This window comes from Tympanuchus pallidicinctus, unplaced genomic scaffold, assembly GCF_026119805.1.
Source record: "Tympanuchus pallidicinctus isolate F22 unplaced genomic scaffold, pur_lepc_1.0 scaffold3, whole genome shotgun sequence".
Classification (NCBI taxonomy): Eukaryota; Metazoa; Chordata; class Aves; order Galliformes; family Phasianidae; genus Tympanuchus; species Tympanuchus pallidicinctus.
The window spans coordinates 74,624,822-74,651,556 of NW_026294747.1; the positions used below are offsets into that span (position 1 = coordinate 74,624,822).

Below are 26,735 nucleotides of genomic sequence, written 5' to 3' on the forward strand. Positions count from 1 at the left end.
AAAAACAAGGTCAAATATCCTACTAGTTTTATGTTTTTCTTCCTTTTTTTAATGTTTTTAAATATATATATATATATGAAGATTTTTTTTTACTTCTATAAGTAAATACATTAAATACATTCTGTATTTTTTATGTGGTCCAAGACAAATTACTTTTCACACATTGCAGCCCAGACAAGCCAAAATGTTGGATACCTGTGATTCAATCAGTTAAAAATCTACATGCAACTTCATGCTTCCTAAAAATAAAAAACTCAACTAAACACAGAAATTCCTGAGAAGCCCCACAACATACACAGAATCACAGAATCACAGAATCACCCGGGTTGGAAGGGACCTCAAGGATCATGTAGTTCCAACCCCCCTGCCTAGCAGGGCCACCAAACGTACACATTCAGATCAGGTTGCCCAGGACCCCGTCCAACCTGGCCTTGAACATGTCCAAGGACGGGGCATCCACAACCTCCCTGGACAGCCCGTTCCAGGGCCTAACTACTCTCCTTGTGAAGAACTTCCCCCTAACATCCAACCTAAATCTTCCCTCCTTCATACCTAACACGTATCAACAACTCTGATATATCACATAAAAACAGTCACAGTTTTTCATATGATTTGACTGCCTGCATTGACACTGTCCTCTCTTGGATGGCCTAAGGCACATAATCAGAGCAAATACCTCTCTCACCATCGATCAGAGGAGCAGCAGTCACTCACTCTGACTCATTCTGACACTGCTCAGTGAATGGCAATTCCGCAGAATCACTGTGTGTAACAAAAGCAAGGAAGAGCAGATCTTGAATCTGAATAAATATCAGCTCATTCCACGTCCTGGAGCCAGAGTAACTTCAAGGTTCTCTTCAGAATGCTTATTATCTAAGCAGATAAGCTTCGCTGGAAGAAATCATGAATTCACTCACCACATAGCTGTGCTCATCACCACGCTACATCCCCATCATTCCCATCATCTGCACATGATTTAAAGTCGTGGATAGATTGTTGCTGCCAAGCACAGGAGGCAAAGACCTATCTTTGATGGCAGTCATGCATGCAAACAGAGACAGCAGATAGGCAACAGAGCACATCCGCCCCATCCAGGCAGGTGGAAAGTCTGCATCAGGCGAGGAAGAAGCTTCCCAGTCACTGTAAGGTACAATAGTAGGCACTGTAAAGAACATGTTAGTCAAATTTCCTTCAGAAATGGTGTGGGCGTACCTGACACTGCCTTATGGCAGCAAGAGTAAGATGAAAAAATGTATCTGTTTATAACTGCTCTTGTGCGCACACTTTATTGTGCCTGGGTTGTTTGTCAAGAGGCTCAGGACTGCATGTTTGTTTATAGACATCTGGCAAAGCACTTTCCACAGGTAGCCTGGATATAGAAACACCTCTCTGTCCACCAGTTCCAAAGAGAGGCACAGAAATGAACCTTTATATCTACAGACAAGAGATATTTGGGCCCTGCTGGTGTGCACAAGAGCTGTTACATTTCCAGACTACTCCTATAACTGTAAAAATCAAACCCCAACTTTTTTACAGCACTCAGTCATAGCAACCTGGACTCGCAGCCATGAGCTACACAGAAGCTCTCCACAGCCAACCGCGCCAGCCCAATTTGCTGCAGTTCCCACGTCACAGAATCACAGAATCACAGAATCACAGAATCACAGAATCACAGAATCACCCGGGTTGGAAGGGACCTCAAGGATCATGTAGTTCCAACCCCCCTGCCTAGCAGGGCCACCAAACATCCACATTCAGATCAGGTTGCCCAGGACCCCATCCAACCTGGCCTTGAACACGTCCAAGGACGGGGCATCCACAACCTCCCTGGGCAGCCCGTTCCAGGGCCTAACTACTCTCCTTGTGAAGAACTTCCCCCTAACATCCAACCTAAATCTTCCCTCCTTCAACTTGGATCCATTTCCCCTAGTCCTGCTGTCGTCAGCCCTTTTGAAGAGTTTACTCCCCTCCTGAGTGTAGGTTCCCTTCAGGTATTGATAGGCTGCAATGAGGTCACCCCGCAGCCTTCTCTTCTCCAGGCTGAACAAGCCCAACTCCCTCAGCCTGTCCTCATAGGGGAGGCGCTCCAGCCCCCTGATCATCTTAGTCGCCCTCCTCTGGACCCTTTCCAAAACGTCCTTTGCTCCTTACTCTTCCCCTGTGCACACCCTACATCCTCAGCCCCCTCACTGATTTTGTTCGGCTCCTCACAGCGCCGAAAGCCACGCTCTGCTTTTGGCTGGGAGAAGCGTTACGCTTCGTGCGCCATCGCCACGCGCTGCCAGAGGGTACGGGCGGACCGCCGCCCCTCAGCCACGGCCGTGCCCGGCAGCGGGGCACCCGTCCGACACCTGACACCGGGCGCGGAGCGAGCAGCCCCACCTGCATGCCGAAGGGTGCGGAGAAGGGCGCGGGAAGGGCGGAGGGCGCGGCCACCGGCCGGCAAGGGGACGGCCTGCAGCGGCGCGGCTGGGGAACGCTCAGTGCCTGCGCTACGCGGCGGGAAAAGGAGGTGCTCTTCCCGCGGGGCGAAAGGCCAAGCTACGGCGTGAGGTGCGCCCGCGAGCAGGAGCCGCCGCCTCGGCCATGGGGCAGCCGCGGTCCCCCCGCGAGCGCTGCTCCTGCAGCAACACCAACTGCGTGGAGCGGCCCCTGACGCGGCTCTTCGAAGCGCTGGGGCGCGTCGTGGCCGCCTGCCCCTGGCCCTTCGTGCTGCTGCCGCCGCTGCTCTCGGCCGGGCTGGGCGCCGGCTTCGTCTTCCTGCCGGACCTGGAGACGAACGACATCGAGGGCCAGTTCACGCCGACGGGCGGGCCCGCCAAGGCCGAGCGCGACTTCGTGCAGCGGTATTTCCCCACCAACGATTCGGAGCGCTTCTCCGCCGAGCGGCTGCCCACGGAGGGCGCCTACGCGGCGCTCATCGCCGTGGCCGCGGGGGACGCCTCGGTGCTCGACCGGCCGGCGCGGGACGAAGTGCTGCTGCTGGACGGCGCGGTGCGCGCCCTCGGCTACGAGCGGCTCTGCGCCCGCAGCGGCGACGCCTGCGCCAGCGCCAACCCGCTGCTGCCGCTGCTGGCCAACGGCAGCGCCCTGCCCGAGCTGCCCTTCCCCGGCGGCGGCGGCGGCGGCGACGCGTTCCTGGGCACCGCGCTGGGCGGCGTGCAGACGGACGGCAGCGGGCGCGTGGAGCGGGCGCGAGCAATGAAGCTGATGTATTACCTGCGGGAGGACGGCGGCGCGGCGGGCGAGAGCCGGGCGTGGCTGGAGACGTTCCTGCGCGTCTTCCCGGCGAAGCTGCAGGAGCTGAACCTCACGGCCGTCGAGGTAGCGCCGGGGCGGGGGGCTGCGGCTGCGGCGGAGCGGGGCCGAGCGGCGCGCGGGGCGGAAAGGCGTGCTCTGACTTGGCGCTGTTTTCGCTCCAGGTGACGTACTTCACCTCGTTGTCCAGACAAGAGGAGTTTGAGGGAAACACCAAGAGCGTGATCCCGCTCTTTTCCATCACGTACTTCCTGACGATCACCTTTTCGGTCGTCTCTTGCCTGAGGTAAAGTACCTGGGGCTGCGAGCAGCCGCCTCCGCGCTTCCGCTCCGGCTCCGGCGGGGTTTGGGCTCCTTCGGCTGCTGCTGAGCGAAGTGGTTCTGAAGACGCCGCCCTCGTGAAATGTAACCTTTGGCAAAAAGTATTTCTTTGCTCCTTCTTTCCAACGTACACGTGCATCCTGTCTGCTTTTGTGCGGTTTGTGCATAGTTACCCTCTGTAACTGGCCAGCAGTAGTAGTATATGTGGCACCTGCCCTATAAATTCATTTTGTCTTAATGCTGACATTTGGGAACAATCTGATGGGATACGATTCGTATCTCTGCAGAGAATTCAGTTGTCGTGCCAGATGTCTTGGTGAAATACTTGATGTGTAAGTAAGCTGTTCCTTAAAACGTTTTCAGGCTGAGCTGTGTAAGGAATAACATCTGGCTTGCATGTTGTGGAGTGCTTTCCTCCGGTTTAGCTGTATTAAGCAGCTTTGGATTGATGATGTACTGTGGAGTACCGTTTGTGGCAACTGTAGCAAATGCTCCATTTCTTATTCTTGGTAAGTAGAAAAAGTGTGTTGGGCTCTGGTATAAGGAGAAAAGCTGGTGTTTTCTTGTATCTTAAACTCACGTCAGCACTAAAGCAAGTAGCCTGGCTTGCTTTTGGAAAATTCTGTGTAGTTTTAAATGCTGCTTTTGTTTTTTGGTACTTTTGCTGGGTGTCGGTGGAAGCCGCCTTGTGCCATGCAGAGTTAACTTTTTCTCCTCTTGCAGGAGTTGGCGTGGATGACATGTTTATCCTGATCTCTTCCTGGGAACAAAGCTCAAGCAAGGCAGACAAATCAGACACCAAATCTCGGCTGGCCGAGACTTACAGAGAAGCAGCGCTTTCTGTGACAATCACCACTCTCACAGATGTCTTGGCCTTCTTCATTGGCACCTGGACTTCTTTTCCTTCTGTGAGGTCGTTCTGCCTGTATACCGGCACCGCCTTTGTCTTCTGCTATGTCTATGTCATTACCTTCTTTGGGGCAGTTATCGTGCTAAATCATAAAAGGGTGAACGGAAACCGACACTGGTTAACGTGTGTGCAAGTGAAAGTAGGGAAGAAATCCTGCTTGTACAACGCGTGTTGTTTAGGCAGCTGTTCTAGTGAGCCGCCGGAGCCAGAAACCAGTGGGACAGAAAGCGAGCATCCCATGAGCATATTCTTCAAGAAGTATTATGGTCCTTTCTTGACAGGTAAATGGATCAAGCTTCTTGTGGTGTTGCTGTACGGAGCGTATTTGGGTGGCAGTGTTTATGGCTGCACCCAGATGAAGGAGGGCATAGATCTTCGAAATCTGGCTAGTGATGACTCTTACGTTATTGCCTACTATGACGACGATGACAAATACTTCTCAGAATACGGACCCAGGGTCATGGTCGTCGTTACTGACAGCGTAAACTACTGGGACGAGTCTGTTCGTAATAACATTGAGGCTTGCCTACAGGATTTAGAGAGCATTAACTATGTAGACAGGAACCTCTCGCTGTCATGGCTGAGAGTATACACAGAAATTGCTGGCAGTGGTTTAATAAATATAAGCACTAAGGATCTTTTCATTAATAACTTAGCTGTACTATTCCGGTTCTTTCCCAGTTTTGAGTGGGACATTAACGAGACTGCAGAAGGAATAGCAGCTTCTCGTTTCTTCATCCAGACAGTGAATGTCACCTCAGCCGTTGACGAGAAAAATCTGCTAAATCAGTTAAGAGACAGAGCCAAGCAGTGCGTAGTTCCACTCATGGTGTACCATCCAGCATTCATCTACTACGACCAGTACCTGGTCATAGTGCAGAACACCATTCAGAATGTTGTCATCGCTGCTGGGGCGATGCTCGTGGTCTCTCTTGTGCTTATTCCCAGCCCACTGTGTTGCTTGTGGGTGACTTTTGCTATAGCTTCTGTTATCGTTGGTGTTGCTGGTTTCATGACATTTTGGGACATCAGCCTCGACTCCATATCCATGATTAACCTGGTCATTTGCATTGGATTTTCTGTAGACTTCTCTGCACATATTTCCTATGCCTTTGTTACGAGTGGAGAGTCATCAGCCAATGAGAAGGCAATAGGAGCTCTGCACCAGCTTGGTTACCCAGTGTTACAAGGAGCAGTATCTACTGTGTTAGGAGTAGTTGTCCTGGCTGCAGCAAAAACCTACATCTTCAGAACGTTTTTTAAGATCATGTTTCTTGTTATATTGTTTGGGGCTCTTCATGGTCTTGTGTTTATTCCAGTATTTCTAACCTTTTTTGGATACTTGGGCAAATCACTCCCCATCACTGAAACTAAAACGCTAGACCTTAAATTCTTTAGCAAATCTGGAATTCAGTACGTTAGGTTCAGAGATAATAAAGACTGCCCGTAATTTAAATGTAAGATGTTACTTATTTATGCTGTGTAGATTAAAATGCAGTGACTTCCAAAGAATGTAAGAAATTAAGGACTGGAAAGATGGAATAATAAATATAGCAGAGAGGCAAAGGCTTAAGAAAAGCCAGGCATTAAGTCACAAAAGAAGTGAATGTGCATAGAATGGATTTACATTTTGTAACTTTTTGTGTGCTTGACTTTTTTAACCTTATTGGTATTAAAACTTCTTTTGTAATTTAGTTACTGCAACACTCAAAGCCCTTAGAGAAGGCAAATTGATGAACATTTTACATTCAGCTCCTTTTTTTCTTTTTAAGAGTAACCAACATGCAGCTTTAAGAAGATTAATGAGTTTCCAAAGGATATGCTGTTCATAGTTGGCCTTACATGGACCTCCTGAGTAACCATTGCACTAGATAGTGTTCCATGGCAGGGCACAGGAAGGACAGCCCAGAACCATGTAGAAATTAAATTCTTGTGATGTCGCAGGGATTATGTGAATTCCAGGCCTGACAAAGTAATTTTCCATGAGATTGGTGTGCAGTTTTGCTGAGGGCAGCTCAGCAGAATATATTCACCATCCCAGCACTGCTAGGCCAGCCAAGCAGCCCATGCCACCTTCGCTGCTGCTGGTTTCAGTAACACAGGGAAGCTGGTGTCCTGGAGAACAGCAAAAGAATCTGATGTCTCCCAGAAGAATAAGGAAAGCATGACAGGTGGAAGGGAGATGTGCAAGGCTGAGTAGGTCATCTTATGCTTCTTTCATTTCCAGTGCAGAAAAGCAAGGCTTGTAATTTCAAGTCCTATGCCTGCTTCTGTACCTAGGCTTCACTTGTGGTTCATTGCCACAGAAGTTCCTCTCTTAACTGACATGGAAGGAGCTCTTAAACCTGGTTTAGATTTGGATACCCGTGTTCTTAGTCAAAGGAACACACCAGGCCCAGGCAAAACTTATGGATGAGATCCAGGTTGAAGTCCATTATTTCAGCAGGTTTCATATATGCCCTGCCTTCTTACCAGGTGCTCAATCACTGTTTCAAGCCATGACTTAGCATTTCCACTACAACCTCCCAGGTTTCACATCTCCAGCTCCTGAAGAGTTCTCTGGAGTTGCTTTACATCACCACAGGGGGTCAAGGAAGCAAAGGGAAAGGAGAAGAGGAGAGGGCAGGCAAGCTTTGGCTCTGAAACACGTAATGTAATGAAAACCAAAGACCTGCTGGCTCCGGTCACATCCTGGGCTAAGGTAGCCATCATGCAAAAATGCCTTTCCCAGTCTGCCCTGTGGTAATTCTGAAGACTTTTGACTCCTTTTTCACTTGTGACCATGCACTGAACTAAGAACGAACCTCCTTGCAATAAACCTGCATAAATAAATGTATTTTGTTTTGTTTTGTTTCTGAAGGGTTTGTGCCACATGCGGCTTGCTGCACAGTTTCTCAGCAAAGAGTCTGGGGATGGAGTGGACTTGGGGGTTCTCATAGGGCAGGGATGAAGATTTTGACAGTGCAAAGACTTTGAGAGTGCTTCCCATTGCAGCACTATACAGCCCTCATAGGGTCTGCAGAAACTGAAAGAAACCCAGACCTGAAGATAATGTAGGATGGGCAGCAGGCCTCCTGCAGTGATCTACCCTGCACAGTTGCACAGCAAAAATCCATCAACATCCAGAAAGCACTCACATGCAGGAGGCACTGTTATTAAGAAATGGCTCTGGATGAAGCCAATATGAATCAGGAACCTTACTGCCTTTAGAGTCCTTTCAGCCTTGCCCAAAAATGCCCCAAGGGGAATCATATAATAATTATATTTGGAAAAACCACTAAGATCTAGTCCAACCATTAACCCAGTTCTACCATACCACTAAGCCATGTCACTCAGTGTGACATTTACCCTTTTGTTGAAAACCTCCAGGGACAGTGGCTCCACCAACTCTGTGGGCTCCACCTCCACTCTGGGGCAGCCCATTCCAGTATCTTAGCACTCTTTCTAAGAATTTTTTCCTGATATCCATCCTTAAGCTACTGTGGTGCAACTTGAAGCCATTCACTCTCACCCTATTGCTATTATGTGGGAGAAGAGGCCGACCCTCTCTTTGCTACAACTTCATTTCATGTAGTTGCAGAGAGCAAGAAGGTCTCCCCGGAGCCTCCTCTTCTTCAGATTGAACAATCCCAGCTCCTTCAGTCGCTCCCCATAAGCCTTGTGCTCCAAGTTCCTCACAGTTTTGCTGCCCTTCTCTGGACACACTCCAGGGCCTCGCTATCTTGTACAGAGGGGCCCAAAACTGAACACAGTACTCAAGGTGCAGGCAGCCTCACCAGTGCTGAGAACAGGAGGATGACCACCTCCCTGCTCCAGCTGGCCGCACTGTTCCTGAAACCAGCCAGGATGCCGTTGGCCTTCTTGGCCACCTGGGCGCAGTGTTGGCTCGTGTTCAGCTGGCTGTCAACTAAGACACCCGGATTCTTTTCCACTGTACAGCTTTCAGCCACTCTGCTGCCAGGCCTGTAGCACTGTGTGGGGTTATTGTAACCGAAGTGCAGCACTGTGCACTTCATCTTGTTGAAGCTCATACAATTGGCCTCAACCCATTGATTCAGCCTGTCCAGATCCTTCTGAAGGGCCTTGTTATCCTCCAGCAGACTGACAGTTCCTCCCAGCTGGGTGTCATCTGCAGAGTTCCTGAAGGCACACTCAGTCCCCTCATCCAGATCATCAGTGAAGATATTCAACAGGGCTAGTTGCAATGCCAACCCCTGTGTGAACCCAACTAGTTCCCTTCCCTGGAAGGGAACTTACAGCCCATACCCTCCTCATTTTGCTGACAGAAAGAGAAATTATGCTTTTTAGCTTCTTTCAGCTTTTCTTCCAAGTGCGGCTCTGTGCAATGCCTAGTTTTAAATTCAGTGTTCTTTTTCTGCTGTTTCCAGTACTAGATGCAAGCAGCGGAACACAAGTGGGACATGTAAAAATAAAGTGTTGCCAATTATTTCCAAAAAGCATTCATAAAATTAACATTTCAATGGACAACCAACTTGGAAAGTCATGCGATTGATTTCTTGCATTCAGCTGTTCAGTTGTGCTTTCTCTTGTCAGTTTGAGGTATTAACAGGACGTGGAGGAATAATTCAATTGGTTTCCTAGTGGGACAGGCAGCTTGTATTTTCATACACTGTCTGAGACATTGTCTCTCCTAAACCTAGCACAGCTTATGTTCATACTGTCCCAATCTCTCCAGCTACTTCTCATTTATGGGGAGATGCTGAAGACAGGAGGATTTGTTTCTTTCTAACTCTGCAAAGAGAGTGTCTAAGGAATGCAAATATTGAACAGTCTCCTCAGTGATGCAGTAAGACATCTCTGGAAGCAAATTTAATTAAGCACAGTTGATTTTTAATCATCAGTCTTCAGAGTAAGCACTCATGTCAACTATTCAACCAAGGTATCATCAACTTGATAAATACAGCAGAATGAATTTTCTTGCTCGGTACAGAGCTAAGTGCAATGAGATTATGAACCAGGTGTTCTGTTTTACCTGACTGCTATTTGTAGTATATAATATATAGAGTATAGTCAATAAAATATTTAAGAAAGGTGAGCTAGAATTATCCAAGCCATTCCTACCACAATCGCTTTGACTGTTATCATCATTCTAGTGTTTCTGTAGATTTCAATTATTTCACAGAATCACAGAATCACAGAATGGCCAGGGTTGGAAGGGAGCTCAAGGATATTTGAGATATATCTTTGATATTTCCTTGATATCCTTGACATATAATTTCTCAAGGATATATAAATCATATTTGTATGCATCTAAGAAGGTGCATTTCAAAATAACTCTCTTTCATCCTGAGTCTACTGCTGTTTGCTGTAATAGAGCTTCAGGCAGCAAATTGTAAACAGATATTTTCTCCAAATAACCTTTAAGGCAACTCAAGTCCTTCTTCACTCAAGTTAGTGGGAACTGACACAGCAACTACAGCACTGCTTCTTTTCCAAAAGAAAATACAAATTAAATGTGGATTTGAGGTATTTCCAAAGAAGCAGATTCATTCTGTTGAATCTAGTCTGTGTGGTTGTTGCAGCCTAAGCTGGCAGCAGCTGAGCACCACACAGCCCTTCACTCACCCCCACCTTCCAGTGGGATGGGGAAGAGAATTGGAAAAAAAGTATAACTTGTAGGTTGAGATAACAACTATTTGCTAAGGCAGAAAAGGAAGAAAGAAATAAAAGTAATGATAATTATATATATATATACACCAAAACAAGCAATGCACAGCTCAATTGCTTATTATCTGCCAAATGGTGCCCAGCCAGTCCCAGAGCAGCAGCTACCCACTGCCAACTCCCCATAGTTTTATAGTTTCTTCACATTGTCATATGGTATGAAATACCCATTGCCTAGTTCAGATCAGCTGTCCTGGTTCCATTCCCTCTCAGCTCCTTATGGCCCCCAGCCCTTCACTGGTAGGACAGCACGAGAAGCTGAGAAACTGAAATGTCCTTGGCTCCATTCAGCACTGCTCAGCAACAACTAAAACATCAGTGTGCTATAAACATTGTTTTTTTTCCTAAAGGCAAAACATAGCATCATACTGAACACTATGAAAAACAACTCTGTTCCAGCTGAAACTAGACAGTGGTCCTGGTTACAAAGGGAATCTGAATTGTCCCCTTAGCTCTGTCTAGCAGCACTGGCCACCAGAGTGGTGAAAATGCAGGTATTGCTGTCCTGTGCCCATCTGCCCTTCTAACAGGTGTTTGTATCCAATACCAGTTGAGAGGCATAAAAGAGTAACAACAGTAACGAAAACCAGTAAAAACGAGATGAGGAAAATAAAAATTGCCTAGACAATTGTATGAGTGACATTCCTGTCATCATCACTATCTCTGAACTTTCCTGGTCTTAAAGCCAAGGAGGATAATCCTACAAAGCATGGGAGCAATTTCCTAAAAAATCTAAAGCACAAAGCCTACTGGGCAGATTTCTACAGCTCATTAAAAACAATATTATTCTCTTCCCAGAGAACAAGTTTAGTGTCTACATGTTAAAAATCCAATGCAAAGATTGAGATCACAATAACAGGCAAATCGGGAAGCTGATTCACTTTGTTCTCTGAATGGTTCTTACCTCAATCATGATATTTTGATACTAATTCTTTCAATTAACACTTTCATAACATGAATTGTGTCTGCTTCCAGAAATGGTCAGCACTACTATGTATTGGATTAATTACTTAAAAAGTGGAACTAATGATTTCTCTCCTTGCTTGAAATAAAAAATGTAATATGTCACAAATCACAGAATGGTAGGAGCTGGAAGGGACCTCTGGGGATCATCAAGTCCAACTTCCTGCTGAGCAGGTTTCCTACAGCAGGTGACACAGGAAAGCTTCTTGGTGGGTCGTGGAGATTTCCAAAGAAGGAGTGTCCACAGCCTCTCTGAGCAGCCTGTTTCACTGCTCTGTCACCCTCATTCTTTTTCATGTTCAGATGGAACTTACTGTGTTCCAGTTTGTATTCACTGCCTCTGCTCCTATCACTGGGCACCACCAAAAAGAATCTGAACCCATCCATTTGATTCTTAACATTTAGATATTTATAAGCTTTAATGAGACGCTCTCTCTGTCTTCTCCAGGCTGAACAGCCTCAGATCTCTCACCCTTCCCTCATAAGGGAGATGCTTCAGACCCTTCACCTTCTTTGTGGTCCTCCACTACACCCTCTCCAGAACTTCCCTGTCTTTCTTGAGCTGGGAAGCCCAGAACAGGACATAGCACTACAGACTTGGCCTCACTACGGCAGAGTAGAAGCTCCCTCAGCCAGTTGGCCACACACTTTTTGATGTACCCCAGGGCATCACTGGACTTCTTGGTCACAAGGGCACACATGGCCAACCTGTTCCAACCAGATCGCAGTGCAGAGGAGCACAGCAGTGGCAGGGTGCTGAGGGCCCTTTTGCTTCTGCCTGCCAAATGTGTAGGAGATATAAGCAGAAAGACAGAGTGGGAAATGCAAGCAGATGACACAGTAAATAGGAGATACGTTAGATGGCCTGAAACCTGCAAGCAGCTGGAAGGGAAGGGAAGGGAAAGTTATCCAGAAGCAGCAGGATGGCCTGGGAGAAACACAGAAACAGCCTTCATTGCTGTGACAGTGCAACAGGAGCAGTGACAGAGTCCTGTGTGCTCTTCTGTACTGCCAAATATCATCGCCGGAGCATGCAAACAGACCCTTGCAGACTCTTGCAGATCTTGCTCGAACCCTTGGATTGGATTCAGTGCTCTTTGTCAGCTGCTGTCAGACAGGAGCTAGAAGAAAGCTGCAGCTGCCCTTTCTGCCTGGAAAACAATGTTCTGTTCATAATCGGGACTGTAATTAGATAAATTACTTGTTGAAGAAGTCAGTATTTATGTTTCACAGAAAGCTTTTAATGACAATATTGTTCGGTCGTTGCAATGATCCTCAGGTAGCATTAACCACCTGGGGTGTGTTTTCAAAGGCTCTCAGTCTCCAAACTCTCAGTCCCGTTATCACAGGAAGGATCCCATTAGCAGGATGCAAGTTCAGTCATTAGATAATCACATCCCTAGCGCAGTCTGTGGAAAAATATTGATTTTTCCACTCAGATCCTGAAATGATACATGTAGGCAATCTGCAAAGATGCCTGCCTCCCCTGGTCTGAGTATACCCATGAATGTAATTAGTCAGATAGGCTCTGCACAGCAGTGGCATAAATTAATGAGAAGAGATAGAACTTTTATTTGAAAAATGTACTCAGAGCTGCATGGTTTGCCTTCTGCCCCGGGCAATTAGTCAGAGCATCTCTTTGTTGTGCAAAAGGACATTTTGGACTAAATAAACCTCTACCTTTTACGTCTCTTTCCTGGATCATGCAATGCTTGATAATATGCACACAATTTCATGGGACATGATGGGATGCATCTAGAGGGATTCCTGAGGTTGCAGAAGGAACTGGAGGATGAGTAACTGAAGAAAATGGTCTAGTGTAGTAGCTTGGAGAAGAGATGGCTTCAGCGGATTGATCTGTTATCCCTGAAAGTGATGTTCAGTTTTCTTTTAAAAACTGTTACTATTTCCATTTATATGCTCTTTCATAAAAGAAGGCTAACAAATAGAGTTGTTTTACTGACAATTTTTAACATTTTTGCATAAGCAAAATACAAATTCTAAATTGTTGGAAAAGAAACCACTTAAATACACAACATCTAGAAAAGACATTCAAAAGATGTCCAATTTATACATCTTTAATAAGAATCAGAAAATTGCCGTACACTAAAAAAAGCAATAATGAAAAACAATTGGGAAAATGCAGAGTTGCTTTACACAGACATTCATCATTTAAAACAGTGAACTCATTCTTTTCAATCAGGACCTTAGTATGGTTAAAAAAGTACATAATGTGACTTTAACATACAAACTCATCAAATGAAATTCTGTATTCTATTTACAGTTTAAAATATTGAAAATGAAGGTAAAAGAGATTGGAAGCATAACATCATACCACTATCTACAAGTAACAAAGTTAGAGCAATGGCAGGAGAAACTGGTGTGAGTTTTTCTAGGAAAACACAGATTACATTCAGCATATGTGCACGTTCAAACTTGCCTTTGCCATAACAATTCTGAGATCCTGCAAAGGGGTCTACTTATCTTGAAAGCTACACAGTTATTGAAAGAAATGATTCCTACAGCCAGCTCTCATGTTCTCCACTTGCAACTGCAGACATTTTTTTCTCTACAGTTCCATCTGCATTGGTTGTTTCTCCTAAAACTACTACTAAACTTGACAGAGTGGTGTGAGGATCAAGTAGTTTCAGAAGAGGTATGTCCACCTTTCTTTCTTGAAAGACGCGGTTCTGAATTGTCATGGCTAACATAGAGTCGATGCCCAATGATGAAAGTGGAGTATTCATGGCCAGTTCATCTGGGTTCAGTCCAGTGAGGTCAGCCATCAGTGAGGTAATATAGTCTTCAGACTTGACTGAAGCAGTATCCTGGACTTGAGATTTCTCAGGGGGTTCAAGCTTGCTTCCAAATTCTTCTAACATGAGTGATGTAAACCGATTTTTGATTGAAATAATCCGAGTAAAAACATGATTAAATAAAGTTTTAACATTTAATTTGACAACAGCTTGCTGAGGGTTATTTGAAAGTAAGCTCTTCTTGAGATACTCATGAATCTCATGCACTTCCAGAATATCTATGCCCTTGGATCCCAGAATGTTCTGAATCTGGTTTTGATTGAGCAATACGCCGAGGTTCAAAGCACCCCAGTTGATGGATTGGCCCGAAAGACCACAGTTCCTCCTGTAGAGGCAGAAGACGTCCAGGAAAGAGTTTGCAGCTGCGTAGTTTGCCTGTGTGGAGTTTCCTAGAAAGGAAGTAATGGAGGAGTAGCACACAAAGTAGTCAAGCTGTTGGCCTCTTGTAGCCCAATGAAGATTTAGAGTCCCTGCCACTTTGGGGCTTAGCACTTTCTGAAAGTCAGCAAACTTCAGAACTTCAAGACGACCATCGTGTAAAACAACAGCACTTTGAAAGACACCTTTGATTGGACACCCTTCAAATAATTTTGCAATGATCTGGAAAGCTTCCTCAACATCGCTGGTCAAAGTAATGTCACACTGCACAAACACTATTTTGCTGCCTTCATACTTCATCTGCAAATCCCTCATCTCTTCTTGCTTCTCCTTGCTCGGAATTTTCCTGGACAGTATTGCAATACACCCTCCTCCATTCGCCGCAATGAATTTCACAGTTTCAAAGCCAAGGCCAGTCAGCCCCCCTGCTACTACGTAAACAGCGTTCGGCTTAAATATCTTCTTCTCAGATCCATACAATGGGATATCTGAAAGAACAGGGATGTCCTTCTGCTTTCTCAGTACAGCAAGTGGGACAGATTTGCAGGTAAAAGAGCACACCACAGACTGCGGCCTTTCAAAGTTCTCAGTTTGCTGGAAGACAGAGCCTGGTAGATGTCTGAACCGTTTCATATCTAAAGAACCGATCCACACCCGCACAGCCTTTTGGAGTTCCTTTAGAGATGCCTTCTGGAAGATACTGCTAAGGATGAGAATATGAAAGCTGATATGTTCATGATCAAGTCCACTGACGCTCTGAATACATTCCGATTGCTGATGGCCACATACTATCACCACGTCTTTCAGACAGTACATGTGTGCCAAATCCTCCTGAGACAGTCTCCCTACTGAAGGAAGAACAACAAGGGCATTGCATGCATTTACATGCTGCAGCATATCAGGAGTGGGCCTTGCAAGTACTGTTTTCCAGCCCACCTCTTCTGCTGCCACAGAAAGAACACGGCATAACACTGATGATGGTTCTGTAGAAATAATTCCCAAAGTTCTGCCGTGCTTCCCCTTGGGTAACCTCTGATTTAAGATCTCCCATGCAATGATGAAGTAGGACACACAAGGGACGGTCTGAAAGCACGGAAATTTCTTTACATTTAAACAAACAGTTCCTGGGACCTGAATTCTGGATGATGCAGCTGCTGGATAACATGAAACCACGCGATCACCCACTTTAACCTTCTTCACAGCTGTGCCTATTGCAATGACTGTGCCACTGAAATCAAGAGCTAAAAGTCTGTGTTTGTCTGCTGCTTGGGAATTCCAGTAGAGTGCATTGCCAAAGTTACGACTAGAAACACTAATGGGAAAATAATCTTCAGAGTGGATACAGATCTTATCCACTTGAATCTCAACACTTTGATTTTCCAGCTGAGTAGCAGTGCTGGTGGATAGTTCAGCAGACAAGTCTTTTGCTGAGTATGGATCAGCAGTGTACAAAGTGAATGTTTCTGAATTCTGGAGAGACCGTACATGCTGGCTGTAATCTTCATCTACAAAAGGAGTGCGTTTGATTTCAGATGCATAAATTCTTCCTTGGCTGATGTAGACTTCCGGATAATCCTTTCCTCTGTATTTGACAAGGACATCTGATAATGTTGAGATGTCCAGGGAGCTGGAAGAGCTGAGGTCAATTATCTGAAACGTGATTTCTGGAACTTCAACAACACAAGTTCTGGTCATGCCATGCAATGCAAACCCACAGTTAACGTGGTCTACATTTCTTTCTGTTGTTCTGTAGCTGATCACTCGGATTGAACAGGGAGAACTTTTCTCTCTTAACGCCACAATAACTTGGCGATAGGCTTCACAACACTTGGAGAGCTGGTCGACCACCTTACTTGGGAGCTCTTCATTCACCTTTTGAATTCCCCACAGGAAGAGAACTTCATCGTAATCCTCAACCTCTGCTTTCATCTTATTCCCTGCGTGGACTTCCAAGAGGGATTCCCAGTCTTCATACATAACGTATCTGGAATCAGGATGCAAATATTTTCTGAGCTGCTCAGCTATCCCAAATTTGTCAGCAAACACTAGGACTCTAGGCACTGCTTCTACATGACCAATCATCTTTGACGGAGAAACTTCTGACCACTTGTTCTCAAACATGAACTCATTGTCTCTGGAAGACACTGGTTTCATGAAAGTGATGGCAACACGCTTGAGTTCAGCCAAAACGGACCCGTGTTTGTCCATGAAGCATCCACAGACCTCAAAGCAGTTCCCAATGGATTTGCTTGTTCTCATATATATCATCATTTCTTCCTCCAGAGGTCGCAGCACCACCAGGCTGCCTATCCCTGAAGGAAAGCCTGCTCTGGACTGCTGCGTGCTTGAGATCATGACAGCAGTCATCTGCATAAAACAGTCCAGCAGCACTGGGTGGATACAGTAGCTGTACATCTCTCCGAGAGTCTCCTTGTTCACCTTGATGCTTGTTATAGCTTCCTTTAGTTCCTGGCAATAATGCACATCCCTGAGCTGCCTGAATACGGAGCCATACTGAAAGCCAATCTGAGACAGTGCTTCATAGACCTTCTCTGTGCTAATCACTGACGTGCATCTGTGATAGACCTCTTGGAAGGAGATGGTGCTTTCTTCCACCACAGCCTCAGGCACCTTTCTAACTTGGCCTGAAGCGTAAACTGCGTTGGAGGAAGAGAGTATCTCAAAGGCTGTCGCTGCTTTTTGTGGACTCAGATTGATATTCAAGACTTGGGAACTCTGTGTGAGAACGCACGGCGCTGAAAAACTGACGCTCATCTGGCAAGCACTCAGAGGCATTTTAGGTCCTGAGCTGCTCATCACGCAGGCCAGACCAAGCTCCACATAAAAAGCACCAGGAACTAAAGCCACACCGTTGTTCTTGTGCTCATATAAGTAGGATGTGGTGTCCTGGGAGAGCAGGCAGCCAAACTGCGTGTTGTCACTGTTGATGACATAAATCAAAGGATGACCAGAGCCAACGTCTCTTTGATTTGCTTGTTGGCGGGTATCCAGAGAAGCCACAGCTCTTTTACGATCAAATTGATATCGTGGAATGGTTACTGGAATGCTTTGATATCCATCATAAAAGTGATGCCAGTTGGGGTTATAGCCCAATTCAAACAGATTTCCAACCAAACTAAAGAGTGCCTGATACTCTGCATCAGACTGCAGAGAAGGGAAAACCTTGGTGACTTTCCCTAGAGTCTCTTTTATATTTCTCTGCAACACTCTATGAGGACTTATTTCAACAAACACTACATTTTCCCTGTCTCTAGCTGCAGTCGCTATGGCTTGAGTGAAAGCAACTGGCTCACGAGTATGCTGCGCCCAGAATTTGCCACGAGTGAAGTCATTTGCAGAAGCAGCTGCCCCGGTCAGAGTTGAAATTACTTCAACGTCACCCTTCTGTACTTCTAAAGGCTCTATGCTCTGCTCCAACTCCCCAAGTATCACATCCATGCTAGGGCTGTGATAGGCAGCTGGGACATTTAAGACATGAAGAAAGATGTTTCTGTGGCTGAAAGCTTCTGCTAGATCTTTCTGGACCAAGTCCACATCATCTGGATTTCCAGACAAGGTGCAGGAAACTGGGCTGTTGAAAGCTGCAATGCACACCTTTCCCAAGTAGCGATGCAGATGTTCAGCAATCTCTTGAACGGGGATGTTTCCAACCACCAGCATTCTGCCCCTGGCAGTCTTGGCCTGCAGCCTGCTCCGGTGATATATCACTTTGACCGCATCTGCCAGGGAAAGGTACCCTGCAAAATGTGCTGCGGCAACTTCCCCCACGGAATGGCCAACTGCAGCCACTGGCTTAATGCCCCAGTACTTTAGAAGAGAAGCTAAGGCAACCTGCAGGGCAAAGAGCATGGGCTGGGAGAGTTCTGGATTCAGCAACTCCTTTGAGCTGCGACCTCTTGCTGGCAGAAGGCTGATGGGAGCGTGTTTCCGAAAGAGCGCTTCTACTTCCTTACACTTGTCTCTGAACACCGGCTCTGAGCTCAGCAGTGCCTCACTGAACTCCTTCAGTGTTACGCCGTTGCCACAGAACACAAACACCAGCTGAGGATCCACCTTGGACGTGGCAAAGTCAGTGCTTGCTGCCGACGTAACTTCTTGCTGCAAGTGTCGGAGAGAGTTTGCCACAAATGCTTTTCGGTACCTGTAGTTGGCATGGCTTCTTCTGCAGGCAGATGTATAGGCCACGCTTGGCAGAGTTACGCAGTTTCTTGTACTCAGATGCGCAGCTGTGTCTGCCATTGTCATCTGAAGGGACTTAGCTGATGCTGCGGACAGCAGGACTAATTCCAGCGGCCTCTTAAAGGCAGGAAGAGGCTCTGGCTGCTTAACCTGCCTGACTACAACATGGGCATTGGTTCCTCCAAATCCAAAGCAGTTGATGCCAGCTACTCTTCCGTACTCACCGGAATCTTCCCAGGGCTCCACCGCGGTGGGAATGGCAAGGTTTAACTTCTCTGTATCGATGCTGCTCATCTCCTTTGAGTAATGCAAAGATGGAACAATCTTCCCATGATGCATCATCAGAAGCACTTTGATCAAACCTGCTGCTCCAGCAGCTGATTCGGTGTGGCCAATATTTCCTTTCACCGAACCAATTTTCAGAGCAGGAACTTGTGAAGGTCTGTTTTTACAGATGACATTGCCAAGGCTTTCAGCTTCCGTGGGGTCTCCAGCAGCAGTTCCCGTCCCGTGAGCTTCAATATACTGCACAACTGAGGGATCCACATGACCTTCATAAATGCTGCGCAGCAACTTCTCCTGCTCTATTTGAGATGGCCTTGTGATCGGCGTTATAGACCTACCATTCTGATTGACTGCACTGATGTTTATAACACCCCAGATTTTGCTGTGGTCTTCCATTGCCTGTTTCATAGAAACAGAAAATCATCTTTAATCATCTCATGCTTTATCTATCTGCGAGGAAAAGAACCGTCAGTAACCGTTAGTGGTGGCAATGGTGATGAGGAGACGGTTGGACTAGATGATCTTGTAGGTCGTTTCCAACCTTGTGATTCTATGATTCTATGATTCCATGATTCTTACATTTGTGATCTTTCCCACGCTAGAAGAAAAGCATAAATGTTTTCCTAATGCTAATAATAAGCTTATATTAGAAATGCTTTTTGCTACAGTAACTACAAGAAATGGATACACAAAATTCAGGTAAAAAGCCAGGCTTATTTTAGGCTTCTTCACAAACAGTCTTACCTTTTTCAGTGGTTTGAGGAAAACAACACCACAGCCTTCTCCCCTTCCGTAGCCATCTGCCTTTTTGGAAAAGGGTTTACTCATTCCATCTGGAGAGATCATTTTTGCTTTACTGAGAGACACAAAGGTGAGGGGATCTATTATGCTGTTCACACCACCACAAATAGCTGCCTCACAATCTCCTGGAGTAAAACAGAAACATATTCCAGTTGAGATGTTCAAGGTCACTGAAAGAAACACATTAACTGTAACTTAGTTGATTGAAAAGATAGATATTACAGAAAGACATCATTGATACTAAAAGTTAGTAGTGATGTTTTAATTGTTAAGATTGGAATCTGTCATTGTGACTGGTTGTTGAAAAAGTACCCAATACAATTATCTAAAATTACATCAGGCTATGTTAGAGAAAGTAACAGAATTCCTCACAGTAAAAGATTACTGCTTCTGCAGGTACAGTGCATATTTCTGAGGCACTGCAATCCATTAAAGCACCTACTGGTGAACATGAAGGTATTAATCACATCTCAGGAAGAATAAAAATATGAAATATTTATATCTCAGCAATTTCATACAGCATAAATTCTAATTTCTTTGCCTACCATCTCTTCAGTCCCATTACCTGATTTCATTGCTCGCAAAGCGTAATGCAGGGCAAAAAGAAATGATGAACAAGCAGTGTCAATTGTCAGCGATGGTCCAGTCAGATTAAACGTGAAGGAGACCCTATTAGCAGCTATGCTCATTGCTGCTCCTGTACCAGCGTAATGATTTATTTCACTTACTGATTTGTTTCTTATGATTTCAAAGTCTCGATTCATAAGGCCTGTAACAATACAAATACGTCATGTTACCCTGAGTGAAGAAAAGGGATGTATAGCACTGAACTTGACACCATGTATATGTTTTTCTGTTTCATCATTAACCTACTTAGCAACACAACTTCTATTTTTCTTTTTCTACTCAAGTCAGAAGACCGTAAATTACAGGCTTGTCCTGCTGGTTTAGGTCATTGTATGACACAATTAAGGTATACATAGCCTGTTTAGACCCCTGAATCTCAGTTTAAGAGTAGTTGGTTTGTCTTATCTATGATAACAGATACAAACAAGTTAGAGTGAGGACAGATGGAATGGAACAGAAACTTACAGAGCATTACCTTCATTTCCTCAAATGCTCCAAGTTAAATATCACAGTGAAAGCCATATTAAGTGTTCTTCATGTATCTTTAGTTTGCTCACTGTGATCCAGGAAGTCAAGAAAGAAGTAGAAAAGAACAGGACCTGTGTCTTGGGCAGCATTTGAACCGCCTCCCTGGGAACACAGATGCCTGCACTATAGGAGGATCCCAAGTCCAAAGCGTGTGGAAAATGCAGTACATCTCTATAGAGAGGAAGGAATAATTCCCTCAGTGTAACGAGAGCATATTCCAGATCAGAGAGCAACATAAATAGCTCATCCCTATCCTTCATCAGTCTAACTATCCTGGACAGCTCTGGAAATAGACACACACTACAACAACCAAAAACAGATTCGCTTCTTGGGACAATCAACAGTTGGACAAGTGCACCACAGTAGCATACTACTAACTACAAGATGATCTTAACCTCAAAAACACCTTAACCACTGGTACAGTGCTAAATACAAAGGTGTCAGACTGGATTGAGAGTATCAGTCTTGAAAAAGGTTTGGGCGTTTGGCAAGGTGAAGACTTTAATTGTTTTCTGTCAACACCAGTGCATCAAGATATTAACGGGAACATCTAAAAGTAGATGTGTTAATTATATAATAAATTTCTAGTGACCTAACAGTCTATCTTCACCAAAATTTTCCAGTAGTGTCATAATACAGTAGCCTTAAGGTTACATATGCAATTTAGAAAGGGGTGTTTCATTTTTATGAGGGTAAAAGGGACATTCTTCATCATGAAATTATGTCTTACCAACAAAAACACCTGTTTTGGTGCCACTGATGGCTTCTACAGGGATTCCTGCATCCTCCAGCGCTTTATATGTACATTCTAAAAGTAATTTCTGCTGTGGATCCATGCTTTCAGCTTCCACATTATTAATTCCAAACAGGTGGTTGTCAAAAGTGTTAAATCTAAAATAAACAGAACAAAAAGAAGCACAATATGAATAAAATACTCATTTAAATCTAGCCAGATTATTACCCGATATTTATATACACATAATTCCCTAGCATGATGAACGACTGACTTGAGTCAAAAGGGAGAAAAATGTATTTATTTATTTATTTTTAAATACATGACAGTACAAGCCCAGGGAAAAACAGGACTGATCATGATCCAGTTCTGGATTCTTATGATACTGGTCATAAGAACAGTACACCTTCACAAGCAAATCAAGAGCGTAAGATCCCTTTCTTGTCCATTTAGCAAACGCAAATTTTCTTACTTTGTAATAAAACTCTCACAGCTTCATTTTAATTAGTGCTACATGCCCCAGGAAGCACAAGATTAGTGCCTGAGGTCCAGCAGATCTGGTCAACCTTCGAAATGAAACTGGGCAAGACTCATAAGGCAGACTGTACTCTGGGTCCATACTCTGCCGCATTCTTCCACAGGCCATAACTGGGCTTTACAAATCCTTTGGCAGCTGTAGCCCACCTCAGATCTGAAATGCACACCTTCATACCTAACGCAGGTGCGTGTGTGTACTCAAAAAGTACACATCCATTGCACGACTGGTTGCATCCCAACACATGACAAGTTTGGTCGTAAGGTTGCATTATGCATTCAAAGATCGTGGCCTTGCAAAGAAATGTGCTCATAACTGTCATGATACAGGAATTCCTGCAATTTGAAAACTACAAGTTCATTGTGTGAGATGAAAGAAAACTGTTTCTACGTCCAATTCATAGTATCTCCCTGCAGCTTGCTCTCTCTGAAAGGCTGGACACATCAGACTAGATACAGAAAAAATCTGTGGCACAGCACAGTAACACACTCACTCATTGAGAAGAGCAGCTCGTGTTGTATACATTTTTCCTGGCTTGTTACTGTCTGGATCGTACCACTCTTCGGTATTAAATCTCTCTGGGGGGATTTCTACTGTGCAGTTTTTGCCTTCCTCCAGCACTTTCCAGAAATTCTCAATTCCTTCACCTATTGTACAAATATGGCAAAGAAGATTACATTATGCATTCCCTTTTGTCATGCTCATTCAGAAAAACACATTCTGTTACCTGAAACTCCTACATATAAATCTAGGTAGCTGAAATGTAATTGCTACAGATAAACAAACCATCATGTTTTGGTGACACAAATATGGGAAGGAATGACTCATCTTTTCACTACATGCTTAAAAGCAAGTTAACCCACCAAATTAATTCCTTGAAAACTCTGAAGATTGTTTCAGAAAAATAACATGGCAGATAGCAAAATAACATGGCATCAATGTTCCAACACACATTTCATCTCCTCCCAGCTTCAGCTTTCTCCACTATTCGTATGTCCTCATCCACGCTCACTCTGGAAGCAGTGCTAACCTGTTACATGACCAAGTACTGACCAGCTCAGCTCTAGCTGATGTGGGACATCGGGCACTGGAACTGTCAGGAATAGTTACAGGACGACAGCAATCTCACCTGAGGCTAAACACCCATGCTCAGTCCACCAGCCAGCTACCTAAATGTCTCCATCCATCTAACCTAACAATACAAACGTCCCTATGGATGCACAGTCCTACACCTGTGCATGATCATCTGGCCAGTGCACGTGCAATAACCCCAAATCATCCCTGACACGTTTGGTTTGTCTGCATGAGTTTCATGCATGCAGCTCAAAGCCCTGCCCACAGCGAACACTGCAGCTCTCGCTCTCAATGGACAAATTCAAACAAACTCATTTTCACCACACTGAGATCATTCAAAAAGATCCTACAAGTAGCAAAGCCACGAACTCTGCAAAATTAAGGGGGAAACATGCTATTTTACTCCACATCAATGCTAACAAGTGACTGTGCTTTTCAATATTCAGTCAGCATCCTGCTTTCTATTTACTCAAAACTTACCTCCGGGAAAGTTGCATGCTATTCCCACAATGGCAATTTCATCTTCTGTCTCCATCTTCATCACCTGGGCAGCACAACGCAGTTAGAAACAAAACTCAGATCAAACAACTTTACACTGACCGTAAGATAAATATTAGTTTAAAAGATGATCTTCACGTAAGTACACATATTTGCTCAAAGGCTGGCTTATTTTGAATGACTTATTTTTGGCTGCAATGAGAAAGGTGGCCAACCTGAGGGGTATTTCTCATTCGCTCTACATTTAGAGGAAAGTCCCTAACTAATTCCTCAGACTCCCTAATCCACAGACATTCTTTCTGCTGTTTAGCCTCAGATACACCCATCACCACCTCGTCTGCTCTTCAGCGTAACACACAGTTACCAAGCAGGCTCTGCACGTTACCAGTTAAAATCAGACCAGCTAAACAGTCAACAAACTATCAAATAAGGGAAGGAACAAAAGTTGCTTCATCCACACTCTGAAAAAGCGCTTGGAGAGAAAATCCTATTCTGGGCATTGCTTTGCTGGATCCCATGGCTGCCTAGCTTTTCTCTAAATTGCCTTCCGCTGGTGAAGTTCCATAAGAGAACTCCCACAGACTATGCTCAAGGCTACCAACAGCTAGCGATGAGATCTCTGTATTCCTGACAGTGAGCAATCTCCAAACAGCACCACTACAGCCCCTGGAATCGCTTGCCTTGCATCCCACCTGCAGCTTCAAGGAGAAAGCTTTTGTTGAGGAGAAATTTGAAACAAAACCGTGACATTTTTTAACAACATAATGGTAAGGAAAAAAATTGTATCAAATGAAATTTCTCAGAACAGATTTCAAAGATTTTGTATGTTTGTTTTGTTTGTTTGTTTAATTCTGGAATTCAAACTGGGAGACAAAAATGAGTTCAATCCAAAGAATGCCTGCCTTGAGAAATTAAAACCACTGTACTGATTCATAGTGTAAAAACTTTACTTCACAGTGCTATTAAGGGAGATAAAGGTAGAGGGCAACTAAGCAAATATAAGATCTGGCCTTCCAGGATTAAATTCTATTTTAACAATCACAATAATTTTTAAATCCCATACAAAAGAAATCTTTTATTTATTTAGAAATGACAAATGCTTATAATACTGGAAATTCCTTCCAAATAGTCACTAGTAATTACGATCATAATGAGATCTAAACATACTACTGTCTTGGGACTATTCTCTACACCCCAGTCTTGGGTGTTAGTTTCTGTTTCTATTAATCTCTTCATTAATTTATATTTTGAATTTCAGTTTCTATTTATTTCCATTTCATAGTTTATTTATTTGTGGCTAGATTTCCTTTTCATTTCTACTTCCATTATATTGATTTCCATATTACTCATACATTGTATTTATATTATATCCCTATTTAAATTTCACAGCCAACCTAAAGTTGGCAAACACAGCCCAGCACACATACAAACAAAGCCCAACACAGACACTCTTACCACAAAGGTACTAGAAAGCACTGGTTTTAAGTTATATCTAAATAGCATTTGATAGAAGAAGAAGGGATTTCACCTTTTAACACTACGTACGACAGTTACAAAACTATCCAATTCATAGAGATTCATAACTCTTACCTTATGTGATTCCAGTGGGGTTACTAACACGCTGAGTCTTTGGAAGTCCTTTATATAGCATTCTGGGAGGTTTCTTATTCAAATCCACGCTAGAACGTGGCAAAAATGTGAACGCCTTTTAGAAGAAAAAAGCAAATGAGTCATTACATTATGATTAGTCAGCAGCCCTCTCCATGACTAAAGTTCAACATTCGCTCCTTGAAGGCAGTAAATGCAATCAAGTGTTACATCAGGACAAAAATAAAATCTGTCTTATCTAACTCCCACTCTTATCTAACATCTAGAAGCAAACTCTGAAGGCATCACATCCCCCAGCCTCTGCTAGATGCCTTTTTAACTCTTCCCCAGCTGGTTTCATCCCAACTACCCAAACTCATCTTTCTCCTTCTCCTACTTGCCAATGGAAGCACAGTCTTTGAGGAGCCAGGAGAGTCTTCATGTCAGCATCTTCCCTGATGTTAGTGCCTTCCCTGGCTGTGGAACAAACCTCTTTCCAAAAAAGAAAGAAGAAATCACTGCCCTGAGTAAAAGAAAACAACGTATACTGTCACTAAATGGCTTTGAAACCTGCTCTGAAAAGCCCCAAATCTGCTCACTTTCATAGCTGTAAAATGCTTTTCTGTATTCTGTCATTACTGGGATTATTTATGCCATTTCTTCAAGTCAGTTAACCCACAGGCTCTGCCCACAGCATCATCACGAGGCTGATTCACAAGGTGGCTACTCCAAAGATAAGTTGAGTCTCCCTGTATTTTGCACGTGTCTAAAGAGCAATCTTGTCAGTGGTGATGCCACTAACATCCCCAACAGGGCAGAACGTGGGTCATCAGATGAACCAGCAAGGCACCGTGGAACCTCCCTGACATTTTCACCGTTAGTTCTGAAAGTAAGAAATGCCAAGCCATGTGTTGAGGTATTGGTTCAGTATTGGAAGGAGTACTGAAATGAATCCTGCACAACTATGAATTTCAATGCAAATTAAACCAGTTTGTGCACTACTCAGATACTGATAGGGAAGTGCTGTTAATGTCACTGATCCAAAGCAGAACACTGATGAACAGTTATCGGTCTGTTGTATGAGCACTGCTGACCTGCAAGAATATACTTACAAACAGAAAGTAAAGGATGTGAGAGTAAAAGATGTCAGCCTGATTTTGCTGAGATCAGGTTGAGGGCCTGAAACAACAAAGGAGCAAAAAAAAAATAGAACAAAAAAAATTGGTCCTTAACACAGTTTCATGCCAAATGTTCAATAGGATCTATCCATCAAATAGCAGTTTTTTCCTCTTTTTAGCCATAGTTCTTCTTCTAAATTCACACACCTCTTCTGCAAGCAATGCCAAAATGTGATGTGCTGTGCTGTGCAAAAATGGCACTGCTCCTAAATGTATTAATTTGCCTTTGCTTTCTCCCAGAGAGTCATTGGTGACCTATCAACAGAATTTACACAGTGCTGGCAATATTTGGAATTTTCTGCTGTGTTGGGAATAATAAAAAAAAAGAAAAAACCACAAACATTAGCAAAGGGGGATA

The 26,735-nt window shown here is 44.4% G+C and overlaps 2 protein-coding genes across 3 annotated transcripts in view; one reads left to right on the forward strand and one right to left on the reverse strand.

Annotated features, from left to right (window-relative positions):
• The first annotated feature begins 2,263 nt into the window (after positions 1-2,263).
• PTCHD3 (patched domain containing 3) overlaps positions 2,264-26,735 on the forward strand; it is a 54,892-nt gene continuing 30,420 nt past the window's right edge. The window contains exons 1-4 of one of the 2 annotated variants that reach the window (XM_052694444.1): positions 2,266-3,324; positions 3,423-3,544; positions 3,943-4,088; positions 4,303-7,325. In XM_052694444.1, the coding sequence (XP_052550404.1) occupies positions 2,587-3,324; positions 3,423-3,544; positions 3,943-4,088; positions 4,303-5,939 (2,643 nt within the window). In that variant the 5' untranslated portion in view covers positions 2,266-2,586 and the 3' untranslated portion in view covers positions 5,940-7,325. Of the gene's footprint in view, positions 3,325-3,422; positions 3,545-3,942; positions 4,089-4,302; positions 7,326-26,735 lie in introns of those variants that run through there. The other variant, XM_052694445.1, reaches the window with a different exon arrangement.
• LOC128086169 (uncharacterized) lies at positions 13,220-25,747 on the reverse strand. Its single transcript, XM_052694439.1, has 8 exons — positions 25,597-25,747; positions 25,203-25,317; positions 23,595-23,658; positions 22,534-22,687; positions 21,503-21,663; positions 20,183-20,386; positions 19,561-19,742; positions 13,220-19,215 (listed from the first exon to the last, which is right to left on the reverse strand). Exons 3-8 carry the CDS (start codon positions 23,653-23,655, stop codon positions 13,657-13,659), a joined length of 6,321 nt encoding a protein of 2,106 aa, XP_052550399.1. The 5' UTR covers positions 23,656-23,658; positions 25,203-25,317; positions 25,597-25,747; the 3' UTR covers positions 13,220-13,656.

Coding starts and splice junctions, on each gene's coding strand:
- LOC128086169 (XM_052694439.1), bottom strand. CDS start 23,655: ATGAAGATGGAGACAGAAGATGAAATTGCCATTGTGGGAATAGCATGC. Junction 21,664..22,533: donor CGAGCTGCTCTTCTCAATGA/GTGAGTGTGTTA, acceptor TGTTTATTTTAG/ATTTAACACTTTTGACAACC. Junction 19,743..20,182: donor TTTGCGAGCAATGAAATCAG/GTAATGGGACTG, acceptor GTTTTACTCCAG/GAGATTGTGAGGCAGCTATT.